The sequence below is a fragment of the Macrobrachium rosenbergii genome, chromosome 31 (assembly GCF_040412425.1).
Source record: "Macrobrachium rosenbergii isolate ZJJX-2024 chromosome 31, ASM4041242v1, whole genome shotgun sequence".
Taxonomy (NCBI): Eukaryota; Metazoa; Arthropoda; class Malacostraca; order Decapoda; family Palaemonidae; genus Macrobrachium; species Macrobrachium rosenbergii.
The window spans coordinates 22,501,818-22,517,805 of NC_089771.1; the positions used below are offsets into that span (position 1 = coordinate 22,501,818).

General features: G+C 38.4%; 1 protein-coding gene across 1 annotated transcript in view; it reads right to left on the reverse strand.

Annotated features, from left to right (window-relative positions):
- The window catches only part of LOC136855408 (girdin-like), a 454,012-nt gene extending 438,024 nt beyond the window's left edge, over positions 1–15,988 (reverse strand). The window contains 2 exon segments of the mRNA XM_067132402.1: positions 10,634–10,722; positions 15,704–15,988. Of these exon segments, the coding sequence (XP_066988503.1) occupies positions 10,634–10,722; positions 15,704–15,757 (143 nt within the window). The 5' untranslated portion in view covers positions 15,758–15,988.

The window sequence follows — 15,988 nt, forward strand, 5'->3', positions numbered from 1 at the left end:
CCACGTTATTCACAATGCTACACCATAAATATCCACCTTTTCACAATACTGCACCATAAATATCCATGTTATTCAAAATGCTGCACGTAAATAGCCACATTATTCACAATGCTACAACATATTATCCACGTTATTCACAACGCACATCGTAATTATCCACGTTATTCATAATGCATCGTAATTCACAATCCTGCACCATAAATATCCACATTAGTCGCAATACTACGCCATAAATATGCACGTTATTCACAATGCTGCACCATAAATATCCACATTAGTCACAATACTACATCATAAATATCCACGTTATTGTGTTACACCATAAATATCCACGTCATTCAGTGTTACACCATAAATATCCACGTCATTCAGTGTTACACCATAAATATCCACGTCATTCAGTGTTACACCATAAATATCCACGTTATTCAGTGTTATACCATAAATATCCACATTATCCACAATGCTACACCATAAGTCTGGTCATAAATATCCACGTCATTTGAAAAACCAGTATTTATATATATATATCCGCGTCATTCAGTGTTATATATATAAATATCATATGTTATTCGGTATATATAAATATCCATTACATATATCACAATGCTACATTATATAGGTCTGGTCACAACCCCAATATATATATATATATAGGCTAACAGCAATTCTCGCATTAGTAGATTTGGAAAAATGCAGAATTTTATGATTCTCAAAAAATACAAACAGTCCACATTATCACATCTACTTTGTCCAAGTTTGTAACTTTTAATAAAACTACATTAGATATCCAGTTTGAATGAGGTCCTTTAATATATATATATATATATATATATATATATATATATATATATATATATATAATATATATGCTATATATATATATATATATATATATATATATATATCAAACACCACTGGGAAATGAAAAATGCAGTAAATCTTGATCGGTGTCGGCTTCACTGCTAAGCCATCTTCAGATGACTGATACAAAGTGGTAGAAATTCAACATAGGGTACATAGGCTATGCTAGCAAGGCAGTGCATATGAATAGCCTATACGGACAGCTGTAACCACGTACATGTACCTGACAGGTCTACTGAAAAATCAGATTATCTTGCAGATGCCTGCTTCCTTTTTTCCAGCCTCTAATTTATATATAAATTATATATATATATATATATAATATATATATATATTATATATATATATATATATATATATATATTAACATATATATATATATATATTATATATATATATATATACATCATATATATATATAATCTCAACCTCGCTGAAATTCCCCCAACTCATATTCCCAGATTTCCGGCGGAAGCTGATTGGCGCCTCCTCCCACCTCCCCCCCTCCATCCTCAGCCCTCTCCTCCTCTCATTCCTTCCTCCCGTTTCGGTGGTGAGTCAACCGATGGTTCACTGTACTTCCTTCCGTCCAAATGCAGCCTCCCACGATCGATAAAAAATCAGATGAGATGAGTCTGAATATGGCGGAAAAATTGATATGCTTGTTCTCGTTACCATATCAAGCTCGAGCATAATGCTTGTATAATTGTAAGCTGATTTCTTAGGATAATCAATCTATATATTTTCTCCCAAATTTCTAAGCAGATGGAAATGATTATGTTCGTTAAAAATGATATATTTGTTATCGTTACCAATTTCAAACTCGAGTATAATGCATACATTATTTTAATGACTGACCGATTTATAGACTTTCGGGATACATGCCAGTTCCTCGTTGGACGGGTCGATATCGTTCTCGGCTAGCACTTTGCTGGGCCTGCGTTCGATTCCCCGGCCGGCCAATGAAGAATTAGAGGAATTTATTTCTGGTGATAGAAATTCATTTTCCCGCTATAATGTGGTTCGGATTCCACAATAAGTCTGCAGGTCCCGTTGCTGGGTAACCAGTTGGTTCTTAGCCACGTAAAATAAGTCTAATCCTTCAGCCAGCCCTAGGAGAGCTGTTAATCAGCTCAGTGGTCTGGTTAAACTAAGGTACCGTATACTTTTTGGGGATACATGCCAAGCACTGGGGCAACTCTGGTCATTCAGCGCTTAAAATCAAACATAATTGAGCTAAATTTCATTAAAACTATAACTTAAGGTAAAAAGTATAAAAAATAATATATAGGCTAGTCTTTAACAAGAATTAAATAAATCTGTAAAATCTGATATACATTATTTTAAACTGATTTCCTACCATGATCAATAAACGTATTTTTCGCAAATTTCTAAGCAGAGGAAAATTATTGTTATGTTCGTTAAAATTTATATATTTGTTATCATTACCATATCAAACTCAAACATAATGCATACATTATTGTAAGCTGATTTCTTAGCACAATCAATCTACATATTTTTTCGCAAATTTCTAGGCATAAGAAAATTATTATTTTCGTTAAAATTTATATACTTGTTATCGTTACCATATTAAACTCAAGCATAATGCATACATTGTTGTAAGCTGATCTCTTAGCATAATCAATCTACAGGTTTTTTCGCAAATTTCTGAGAGAAAAATTATTATTATGTTCGTTTATCGGGACAGTCGTGAACACAACGACCAAATCTTTGAACACTCGGCCATAGTTTTACTTGTCCCATGCCAAACTAGAAAAGAGATGCAGCTGATACTGAGGTTGGTACCTTCTCTTAAGCATGTATTTCTAAAGACCAACATTGCATACTCAGGTTGGCACCTTCTCTTAAACATGTATTTCAGAAGACCAATATCGCATGCTGAGGCTGGCACCTTCTCTTAAGCAAATATTTCTAAAGACCAATACTGTCCAAAGTGCACTCTCAGCCTGCCAATAGATCTGAGGCTACGGTAAGTGAGAAGTCAAGGCCGGGACTTACACTGGAATTGGAATATAGAGTTTAGGCCAAAGGCCAAGCACTGGGACCTATGAGGTCATTCAGCGGTGGCAAGGAAGTTGAGAGTAGGTAGGTTTGAAAGGTGTAATAGGACGAAAACCTCGCAGCTGCACAATAATTGTTAGGAGAGGGTGGACAGCAAGATGGAAGAAAGATAATATGAACGGACGTATAGTAAAAGGAAGGGGGCTTGTACCTTGCCTCCAAATTTTGACACAACAAAGCCGCCAATTATGGCGGCAAAACTGATGGACCTTAAAGTTCGTCATATTAGTGCGACCTCACGAAGAATATTGTCCCACTAAAGCTGGCTACCTGATGTTCATTAAGTTTGTGAAGACAAAACGCCAAAGAACATCAGAAAACGCGTTCTTGCGACAAGCGAGACCTATAAAATTGCCGTAACCTCTCCACGAAAAGAGCGTGCGAGTACTTTCCTTTCTCGTAATCATAACGGGAAATAACGCCGAATTACACGAAAACACTTTCGCACGTACAAAAACCTTCTGTTGTATTCTTTCAACTTATTTTCTCCCTTGTATTATTTTCTTGAAAAAAAAGTTACCTCACAAACCTTATCACGAAAAACATCCCCTCCCACACACACACACACACACACACACACACACACACACACACACACACATATATATATATATATATATATATACAATAACATATATATAATATTACATACATATGTATACATATGTATATACATATATACAGTAGGCTATATATATATATATATATATATATATATATATATATATATATATATATAACTGCATATATATGTATATGTGTGTGTGTGTGTGTGTGTGTGTGTGTGTGTGTGTGTGTGTGTGTGTGTGTGTGTGTATACATTAAGCTAAAAATGCAATTCCATATCCAATTCGCTCTACCTCGAGAATATCAGAGAAGGGGGAGTTATAACTGATAAACGAGTATGCAAATGGGAGATTCGGGCGCCCGAAAGTACGGATAGACGACTGACGACTTCCAGGGGCGGTACAAAGTCGTCGATCCGCGCTGTAAGGGCGTACAAATCGCCCAGGGGCCGCAAAACGATTATCAGATTTATATAATTCCCCTTCGGCGGTATTCCCGTGGTGCAGCCAACAGGATATTTATATATACGATATCTGTGGCTTCATGTTTCTGAATATAAAAAAGTCAGGTGTATGTGATAAAACTGTGTATATGTATATGTATATGTATATATTATATTTATATAATATACCGTATATTTATATATATATATATTTATATATTATATATATGTACTATATATATAGTTATATATATATATATATATATATATATATATATACATACATATATATATTATATATAATATATATATATATATATATATATATATATATATATATATACATACATATATATAGCAAATGGCAGGCAAAATCACAGAAATGCCTAAGAGGTGCTACAGGGTAGGAGCAGTTACGAAACTAGCTCTTTAAACCGCATATAGTTAACAGCTCTTTACATAACAGCCACTCCATTGTGGTAATTAACTGCGTAATTCCTTTGAAGGAACAGCACTTCGTTTGTATAAAATTAGCCTTGTTAACATCTTAAGTGGAACGGAATGGTTTGTGAAGATTCACTTTACAGTGAGATTCATCAATAGCAGAAGGCTGTGATCTTCTACATAACTGTATGAAAAGTCTGAATAATCTGCAAATAACTGAAGGTAGGCCGAAGAAAATGCATTGTTACACAAGTACTTTGTCAATATTGTTAAGGTGTATAAGCAATTTATCCGGCTTACCGAGTAGGCTAATTGTACAAAACCTGTATGATTTGATGTCAATATCAATAGGGTTTTCATTTCTAGATAGGTTGTGCTTTTGGTCATATAAGCATATGATTTGTTAATTTTTGTCAATATATATATATATATATATATATATATATATATATATATATATATATATAATTATATATATATATAATATATATATATGTATATACATAATATATATAAGTATGCATATACCTATATAAAGTAATGTATTTATATATGAATGAAAAATTAAAAACTCGACCGAAGCTACTAATTTCGTCTAATTGACATCAAATTTGCCATGTTCCTTTCGTGGCTCTACACATTTTAAAAGGCCATCACGTGTTAACCCTTCATAACATTTACTCAAATTATATATATATATATATATATATATATATATATATATATATATATATATATATATATATATATATATATAATTTTATCAACATCTCCTCCAATGCCCCTTGATGCACAGGGCTTCTATGAAATTCCACCACTATCACTCCCGAGCTTCATCTTCGACAAATACCCACTTCTCTCCAGCCTCCCTTCTCAAAGTTCTCATCCAAGTAGGTCTGGGTGTCTTGAACTAGGCCTACCACTAGAGATAAAAGTCCTTTCTAAGAGCGGCCAGTCCAACAGCCTGTTGTTGAGTCCTCTCTGGTCACATTTTTTTCTATGCCTACACCAACTCAGATTAGCCTGGCATCTTCATTACCTATCTTTTACTGCTGACACACCCTTGACAACACGAAACACCCTACACTTCTTACCCCTTTTCGATATGCCCTCTCTCGCTGGGTAGAAGAGACATCTCTTCTAGAAGGCCACTCTGAAATAATGCAATGTTCTGCAATCTTAGATGGTGCCAGAGCCTTTGTACCTGGGTCTTCCACTATCTTGGATTGCAGTTCCCTTGCTTTGGGGTACATTCAAGCACGTTTTCCTGTCAGTTCCTTCTTCCTCTTGTTTTTCAAGTGGTGTGTAGGGCAAGCTTAACAGAAGGGTCAAGAATGCCTAGGGGTTTTACAAGGGGCTGCCTTATCCTTGTCAGTTTCTTTTTATCCAAGACTTCACTTTCGAAAGCATCACTGCTGTTCCTCCTCCTTCAGTGTCTGGCAAATCTGGTGATGTCATTGTCCTTCTTGGGTGTGCCAGCTCCTCTCAGTTGACTAGTTTAATTTTCCAGAAATAATTTTGTCTTTTTATGCGCATACATTTTGCTATTTTGATTTTACATGTTTATATTGTGCCTGTTTTTTCGAGTTAAATTTGCAAACATTCCTTTACACTTGTATATATAGTTTATCTCTTCTTTCTGGCAATACTGAACTTAAACCTGGTCCACAGAATCAATCACAGAAATGTCATATTTTTCATGGAATATCCGTGGATTATATAAGACTGAAAAAGGACCTGGATGTTGCTGCTGATAATTTTGATATCCTCTTTTGTTTTGAAACTCTTGAGTCTGATTTGCGAAACTTTCCAGAACTGCTGATTCCAGGGTTAAAGAAGCCTGTCGTCGGTTCCCTCTCTAGTCACGTCTGCCATTCCAAGGGCCCGTGGGGTTAATGTCTGTGGATACTAATAAATCTTTATGCTTCTGATAGGTGTAGGAACTAAGAAGAGTCTATTTATGGCTGCTTGCTTACAAAATGCCAGCAATTCAGGAAGCTGACTACAAGGCTCATTTCATGTTTGCTGGTGATTACAATGCTCACCACTGAATGACTGAGCTCAGTTGCTGCCACAGATAATCATAGCGTTGGTATTTACATTTTCCCCACTGTTTCTTGTTCTGAACATTTAATAAATAAACCCATACACCAATCCGTCAACCATCTTGACCTTGCAGAATACAGAACAGAATATAGAAATTAGGCCAAAGGCCAAGCGTTGGGACCAATGAGGTCATTTAGCGCTGAAAGGGAAACTGACAGTAAGAAGGCTTGAAAGGCGTAACAGGAGGAAAACCTAGCAGCTGCACTGTGAGAGGTGTTAGAGAGGGTGGAAAGTCAGATGAAAGAAAGAATATGAACGGAGGTACCATAAAAGGAATGAAAGAGTTGCAGCTAGCCGAAGGGACGCTGCAAAGAACCTCAAGTAATGCATACAGTGCACCACATGAGGTGCACTAATGGCACTACCCACCTACGGGAATCTTGACCTTGTATTCACAGATGTTACATGGATTGTATCTTGCGGAGTACAGTAGGTTCACACGGTGGGCTCATCTGATCACAGTTTATGAATAAAATGTGGAGATGGATCAGGCTGTACCTGATGTTGGCTTTTCAAGGGAGGAATACTTGAAATTCTAGGCCAATTGGAATGGTATTCACCGTGATCTTCTGAAGCTCAGTTGGAGTGATATTTAGTTATCTTAACACTATTATCGAGAGGAGAATTCTAATATCGTCACGTGTTGTCTTAAAGATAAGCCATGGTTTACTGCAGTATGTAAGCTTGCAGATAAGAAGCTTAACATTTATCGAGGAAAACTGATCAGATGTCTTTTGGCATAATTACATTGCAGTTACAAGTCGAGCTCAGGCTGTCTTTGAGAGAGCTGAGAGAGCTTTTAATGAGGGTGTGAACGAGATCCTGCCCTCCAGTGATGGTGACCATAAGTGGTGGTCTACCCTCAGGTCATCACTCCTCTGGCATGGAATCTACATTAGGATATAGAATTTAGGCCACAGGCCTAGCGCTGGGACCTATGAGGTCAATCAGCGCTGAAAAGGAAACTGGGAGTAGGAAGGTTTGAAAGGTGTAACAGGAGGAAAACCTAGCAGTTGCACTATGAAACAAATGATGAGAGGTTGGATCGCAAGGTGGAAGAATGAGAATATGAATGGAGGTACAGTAAAAGGAATGAAAGGGGTGCAAAAAAAGTAATGCCTACAGTGAACCGCGTGAGGTGCACTCACACGGTGCACTGACGGCACTATTCCTCACCCTACGGGAATCACTCTTCTCTGGCGCGCATTCTAGCATGCTTCCTGCCTCTTCTCCAGACCACTGGCGCGCATTGTCCCAATCAGCAGGCAGAACTTTTGGTTCAATGAACTAGTGAGGTGTGTCCTGGTTTTCCTTGACCAATGGCCTTGAGTGAACCTGACAGTTATGGTGGCATTGAAAGGGATCCTGCTTTATTTTTAACTCAGTGACAGCTGTTCTAAGATTACCACTATTTTCTGAAAGTTAGTGTGATATATATATATATCTTACACATATATATATATATATATATATATATATATATATATATATATAATGTAACTAACGTCATAGACTCGTGATCTAAACCTACCGACAAAAAATGAATAAAAAGAGTCATCGTGCAACAGTTCCATCAAACTGACAACGAAAACGAGGACTAAAAAACAATGTGCTCGTTACAAAAAAAAGGGCTCGTTAAAAAAAGACGATGTGCTCCTTAAAAAAACGATGTGCTCGTTGATCGTTAAAACATATATGTGCTCGTTAAAAAAAATGTGCTCGTTAAAAAAGACGTGCTCGTTAAAAAAAGTGGTTAAAAAAAGTGGTTAAAAAAAAGATGTGCTCGTTAATGAAGCTATAAAGGTCTTATTGTTTAAAACTGATATTGGAAAAGCCATCAACTGAAGGCGCGATGGAATCTATGCAACAATGGTTTTTTAACGGCGGGGATTGTGACCACAGACTGGCAGGCTCAAACTGGCTCTAAGACCACACAAAACGCAGTGTGCATTGGTCTGCATTACTGAGAGGTCACGCTGGGCTTTCTCTCCGCTAGCTTGTGTGTTTGTGCCAGTATTTTGTTGCATATTATCTGGAATGCACCTTTAGGGGAAGACAATTTTGGAAAGTGGGGGGCGGGAATAGAATGACATTCTGGTGAAATGGTGCATGGCCGAAAAGAGGTTAAGAACCACTCCTATACAAAGATGAGTCAGACACATCTCGATGAGAGGAGGTGTTAGAGGTGCGAAGTGTCATGGGGGATACGAGAGGGGAGGGGGTATGGGGCTGGGGAAGTAGTAGTCTTCTGCTGAAACACGGAGCCAGTTGATACGCAAGAGGACACTGAACCTGTAATAAAGTGGCTCATTTGAGCTGGAAATTAATGTTAGATATGACGGGCGGAAATGATCAGCTGCTTTCGCTCTCATTTACTGCTGTTCATAGATAAGGATAACTTTAGAAGCTGCGTTTGGAAACGTGATATAGTGTATCGCATTTAATTTCGTCAATAACGAAAAAGTCCATGCAAGCACTTGTTCTGGGTATTAACCCGGTGTGCATCACCTGCCGTCACCTCCGAGGTGCTAGTACTAAACTTGGCGGAAGCTCAATGGGACGCCATGTTTAGTACTAGCCACTCAGGACTGAAAGACATCGCTTATTATTAGACAGAAATGTATGTATTTACTACTTTGATCCCCGAGGGACTAGTGCTAATCACGGCGTCCACTGAGCTCCCGCCATGTTTAGTACTAGCACCTCGGAGGTGACGCGTAGGTGGGTGGATACCGGGTTAATACCCTTGTTCTGTTATCATGTTAACTGTAGTCAGAAGCTTCGACGAGGCCCGGCCCCCATCTTCTTCAAGGTTGTGATATTCTGCACCCCATCCCCCCAACCCCCACCCCTGACTCTCAGCCACATTTGAAATAATGGCAGATAGCAGTTGCAGCTTCTGAACAAAGGACATTATCTCCGTCTCTACCTCCTGAACAAACTACTTCACTCCACATGCGCGAACGCCAATTACCCCAGTGATCACTGCGCATAACGAACGTTTCCACACACGCCCACACACGAGCTAAAGGTCTCCACCCACTAAGAACACCCGCACGCCCACCGTAATGTGTGGGAGTCCTGATCCGTGACTTTACACCCAAAATCATAAGATGGATCGTTTTGGTATAGACTCCGCTTCTTATGGAGGCAAACTTGAGAGAGAGAGAGAGAGAGAGAGAGAGAATATACATTAGCCGTCACCTTCTGTGTCTTTGCGCGGCCTTTCCATTTCGACTTTCTCGATGAAAGTTGATTGTTTGTGTGACAGGACTGCATATATAGACGTCCTTTTCATCTTATGGAATGCAGAGTTTAGGCCAAAGGCCAAGCTCTGGGACCTATGAAGTCATTCAGCGCTGGAAAGGAAATTGACAGTAGGTAGGTTTGGAAGGTGTAACAAGAGGAGAACCTCGCAGTTGCACTATAAAATAACTGTTAGGAGAGGGTGGATAGCAAGATGGAAGAAAGAGAATATGAACGGAGGTACGGTTAAAGGAATGAAAAGGGTTGCAGCTAGGGGCCGAAGGGACGCTGCAAAGAACGAGTCCTCTCGAAGCTGACCTTCACGCGAAATAAAAGTAGGTCGCTAAGATAAAACACATAAAATCAAGGTCAAAATTGCATCCCATTTCTGGTGCAGATATGCACTGAGACAGCAAATGGCGCAACGCGAAATGAGACGGGAAATTAAGTTCGATTCTCAACTACCGGCCCTATTTCCAACCATCAGCAAACCCAACAAAAACTATGAGGCTTGTTAAACATGCTTTTTGAATATAATTAAATTTAACGAGATACAAATTAAATAAAATTATACATATATATATATATATATATATATATATATATATATATATATATATATATAATTTCCTCGAAATCGACAAAACAGAGATGTGCAGGGTAACAACTGCACCACAAAACTTGGCTTAACTTCCGCAAAAAAAAAAAAAAAAAAAAAAAAAATAGACAGCACCACGAAGTTTATTCACAATCAAGATTGAGCTGTCCCCCATTATAAAGCTCCTACAGACTTAAAATCAACACACAAATGAGTGAAACCAGTAATTAATTTTCTTCACACATCTCCCATCATTTGAACAACAGGACACTTGCTGTACTCACATGTGGTTCATGACGTCATACAGAAAGACGCCATCCGCCAAGGCAGCGTAAGTGAGGCCACCTCCGCCGTCGCTTTCGAAAGTCCGTACCTGGGGGAGAGAGAGAATAGTCTTTATCATGATTTTCTGCATGATCTGTACATACCTGAAAAAATAACAAGAGCCAAAATCTCCCTAAACAAACCCGGCCTAACGCCAACACGAGCATTTTTTATGTTTTCTGTAAAAGAAAACCATTTAAAACCAAATCTTAAAACTACTGAGGCTAGAAGGCTGCAAATTGGGTATGTTGATCCATCCCACCCCCTCCAATCATCAAGCATACCAAACTGCAGCCCCTGGACTCTAGCTTTTATTAGTTTTCTGTAAAGAAAACTGTGAGATAACTGTTGTTAATCACCCTGTCCGCCCTCGGATCTTAAAAACTACACAAGCTAGAAGGCTGCAAATTGGTGTTTATCATCCCACCCTCCAATCATCAAACATACCAAACACAGCCCTCTAGCCTCAGTAGTTTTTTATTTTTATTTTGAGGTTAAAGTTAGCCATGATCGTGCGTCTGGCACGCTATGAGATTACCAACAGCTCCAACCACCCAGGCCGTGGCTGAGAGTTTCATGCAGCATTATACGCTGTACAGAAAACTTGATTGCGCCAAAGAAACCAGCGCATTTTTTACTTTTTTTTCTCCTTCGCAAGACAAAGAACATCATCCAAGCAAAACACGTGACTTCGAGATTTCGTTTTGCTTGGACTGAATGGCCAAGGAAACTCTTTTCTCAGGGAATTTGTTTTTCTCTTCTACTAAAAAAAAAAAAAAAAACAAAAAAACACTACAACATTGAGGAAATAATGCATGTGATAGCCTCACTGCTCGTTGCCGTTAATGCCAAACCCATTAACGAGATAATGAGATAAACAAACAGAGTCACTGTTACGGGGTGGAACTACTTGAGTTGAAAGAACTGCTATAATTTCTACATTAACTGCTCCCTCACGCAGTTAGTTCTTGGCAAGAAAAAAATGTCTCTCTCAGTCAAGGGCAGCTTTAACAAAGGGAAACGAGTGGCCGATATCTTCCCTAAGAGCTCCAAGGGGTCCGCCGTTTTCGCTGGGTGCCTACTGCCAGCCTACAGCTGGTGCTGGGACCAAAATGAGTTAACCAGTTCGAGTTTCTAGCCTACCCATTACACCGTAGAACCTCGGCCGTGTCTCCATAGGGTCTGTTGTTCAAGACCCCGGTGTTCTTTAGTTTTGGCTTGAGAATCGTTAGCAATGACAAACGAGAGGGATGGAAAGTACAATAAGAATCTAAAGAAAACAGGACACAAAAATACAAGTTAATAAAGATGCCACACGTCATTTAAAGAGCACGGTCTAGATATCTACTGGAGGCCGTGGTAAGGAGCAACGGGGACAATCGAGAAAACGAAGTCGAGCACGATTCACAACGAACAGTCACAAGCGAAGAGAAGACCCTGCAGTTATCCATCTACCCGTAGTTTTCCCAAGGACCACAAAATCAGCCGATATTCCCTGTTCCACTACCACCCCGTGCTATAATGATGACATGCTACTGAACATTTACGAAGTCTTCAAACGTAACCCAATTTACAGAAAAGAAATGCATATAAACTTCTGGAGAGAGAGAGAGAGAGAGAGAGAGAGAGAGAGAGAGAGGGAATCTGCCATGAAACCGTGCATGAACTCGAAAGAAAGTAGGCCTACCCTACACGCCACTGGCCTCCAAACAAATTCCATACACCTGGATAGTCTGCGAACGAAAGCGCCCAAATTAAAAACCCATTTACATAACGGCATGTTACTCTGTAACCAACGTACTGCACAATACTGAGAATCAAGGCCCTTTAAATATACTCCAAAGGACCTTGTTGAGAATGACAGTATACACAGACCAAATAGCTACATAACCAATACCGGTATATCATCCACACAGAATTACCCCTGTTGATAAGAGGCCTGGTGACAGATATATGCCAAATGCTGTTAATATTGGGAGGCAGGTCGCAATATAACCCAAAAATGGGTGTTACTAGACATAATTCAACGAGATAATAGCACATAAGACAAAACCAGCACAAAATAAATACAATGCAATACGTAGTCTTCCATATCCAGCAAAATTCTGCTAATGGAAATACTAATCTATGAAAATATCAATCGATACAGGTGAAAGTTTTCTTGGCCTTTTCATCGTCCTCCATCAATAACGATAAAAAACCTCATCAAATATCACGTGTGATTAACCGGACTGCTCAGCTGAAAGATGAATCAACAACTTCAAAGATCGCAGTACACCGAGAGACTTTCACTTCCACTGAGCTTTAAAATACATTATTATTATTATTATTATTATTATTATTATTGACTTACCTATATGACAACAATTACGGTACTCTTACTACATCAATGTCACAATTTGGCCTCAACTACCTTCGTCTTTCGGTTGTTACTGAGTAACTATCACTTCATTCGTGCCTTGCGACTATTATAGACTATATAGCTAGCGCAATTGTTTTAGCTTTTTACCGCTATCAACGACCGCCTATCTCTTTAAATCTTTCACACTGTCTTCGTCTAACAAATGACAGAAGAGAGTATTGTGGATTAAGCCAGCAGTAACAATAAACTACGTTGAGCTCAAAAAGCCATCCTCGCGAGTTCGGCCGCACGACGTAGTTAACCTAAAATTCGGATACGCAAGTAACTACAATGCATTAAACAACTGACGAATTACCGAATGGGTAGCCTATCAGTTAGGGGCACAAAGCAGCGAAAACTCACGTGTTGTTTGTGTGTGTGTGGGGATCTAGATCTTGTCTACGAAAGACTGATGACAGAGGAACTGGCAAGGAAAAAACAAAGTCTAGACGTGTAAGAGGGTCTGTAGATAGACTGTTTATGAAACAGTTACCACATCTAAAGTTAGGAAGTAATAGGGTCAAGGTATATGGTCCTGGAAATGACTGTGAGGCAATGTGGATGGTGCTGAGGATGTAGGCTATAAGTACGGTATATGTAAGTTGAGGAATTATAATATATCACGTTTTTATTGAAACTTAATATAATGTTTTTCGTGTTTAGACATTAGATTGAATGACTCGTTGAGACAAGGAGAATGGACAGCATATGTACGTGCAAAATACTGAAATTAGAAACTGAGTCACGAATGGAGAGTGGAATTCCTGATATTTGCAGATGGCACAATAATGACTGGGGACAGTAATGGACACTGTCTAGACCGTGGTAATGGGAAACAGCAGGAATTAACGAAGGACGTTGAAATGTCAGCCTGCGTGAGCAAGAGTAAACGTATGAGGCTAAACTGAAACCACAAAGATGAAATAACGAATATTTAAATGGCTGGTGGAAGGATGAAAACATAATGGATGAATGTAAGATATGAGCAAATGAATGTATGTGGCATCATATACCGGTAAGATGCGAGTTGAGGTAGGGCACAGAGCTGATGAAACAAGGAAATCAACAAGTTGCAGAATAAGTGAAACAAGAAAACAAGTAGTCACAAAATAAGTTAAACACGGAGTGGCCGGGTGTGTGTTAAAGATTAAAAAGCCGAGGCGGGAGTGTGTGAGGGCTGAAAGCACTGTTGGGGCAGTGATATGCACAAGCTAGCTGATTGTAAACGAAAGAAAAAAAGGTTGAAGTTGGTCAACGGCCTAATGATAAGTTAGGTAGAAAAAGTTGTAGAATTGTTTGCTTCATTAAGTGAAAATATGACTTCAAGTGTTGGAAGATGGCTTGCTTAAGTGAAAAGAATGGCGAACGTTAGTTTCGTGATGGGGATACGGTTCGTTTAAAGTTAGGAGACGGGAGAGGAAGTAAACAAGAGGTTCTAAGGCACCGTATACACTGCTAATAAGGTCTGTGTTGATGTTCGTAGGCTAATTTCTTGTAACTTTTTTTTACAGGAGAACAATCCAACAATTCAGCTGTTAAAACACACTTTTTATATATATATATATATATATATATATATATATATATATATATATATATATATATATATTTATATATATATAATTTCATGTTGTCTGCTTATTTTTGCCTAAAACTCCAATGATCTACACAAATGCCTTAGTTTACTCAAGTTTGCAAACAATACGTTCCACAAAAATATATTTATTATAATACGACTTACATGCTTCAATCGGCTATATTCGTCAAGCCTTGGCTTCAATCGGCTATATTCGTCAAGCCTTGGCATACCAATGTTCATACAATTTCCAGATCTCTTTAGGCTAGCCTATACAGTATATATAACCTTTCAAGTGTATATATAACCTTTTAAGTGTTTGTGAATGAGCTGTATTAAAACTGTTTTTAATTGTATATTTCATCTTTTTTTTTTTAACAATACCATCATGTAGGACTGAACACACTGAGTTAATTCTACAGAAATGCCCCGTTTGGTATCAGCCCTTAGGAGACACGTAAAAACAAACAAAAGGTAAATTTCTCAAATTACCACCGTAAGGTTCTCAAATTACCTAGGTAAATTTCCCAAATTATCTCACATGTATTGCATTAGGCTACAGTCACCCTTTTCTATACTGTTCAGTCAAAAAACTCTATAAATAAACGATACCCTCATGGGAAGCTCTTCTGTAGAACGACCCACTGAGGAAAATATTTAATAAAACTGATATACTGAAAACCTATTTCATATAAACTGTGTACCGTGCGATTATTTATAGCAGCAGTTCAATGCAAATACATGAACCTATTCCAAAACACGACAATGACTGTCAAATCTATGCTCCCAATAGCAATCATTGACTGATCATTCAGATCAAAGCTACCAGCATTTTTTACTAGGTCTTGTTCGTTCCAAAACACAATATAAAATAAAATACCTTTTTTCTGGGTTACTACCCCATTCTAGACAATTCAGACAGTACGCTACTTAGCCAAAGCTCGTTAATTTTGAATGGTTCCGGTTTAACCTTTATCCCTGCGTAAGACTTCATTGCCTTATAAGTCACTAATTCTCCAGGGAATTCAGATTACTGTATTTGAAGATACGTACCCATGTCACCAGGGCCCCATTCATAAACTCCTCTATAGGATCCGACGATGCCATGTTGACCGACGGTTCCCCTAAAAGACTTCAGACCCAAAATTCACCGTCACAACACATACATCACATCACTATAAGGCCTCTCTCGGCCTCACCCTCCTCGAATTATAGGACACAATCTAAGGAACACGAACGAAATAATTAAAATATAAAACCAATTCACTTTCACATTTTCATTTACTTGTCACAGTAGAAGGCGCGCGTGATTCAACTCCCGAACGAACTATTGACACT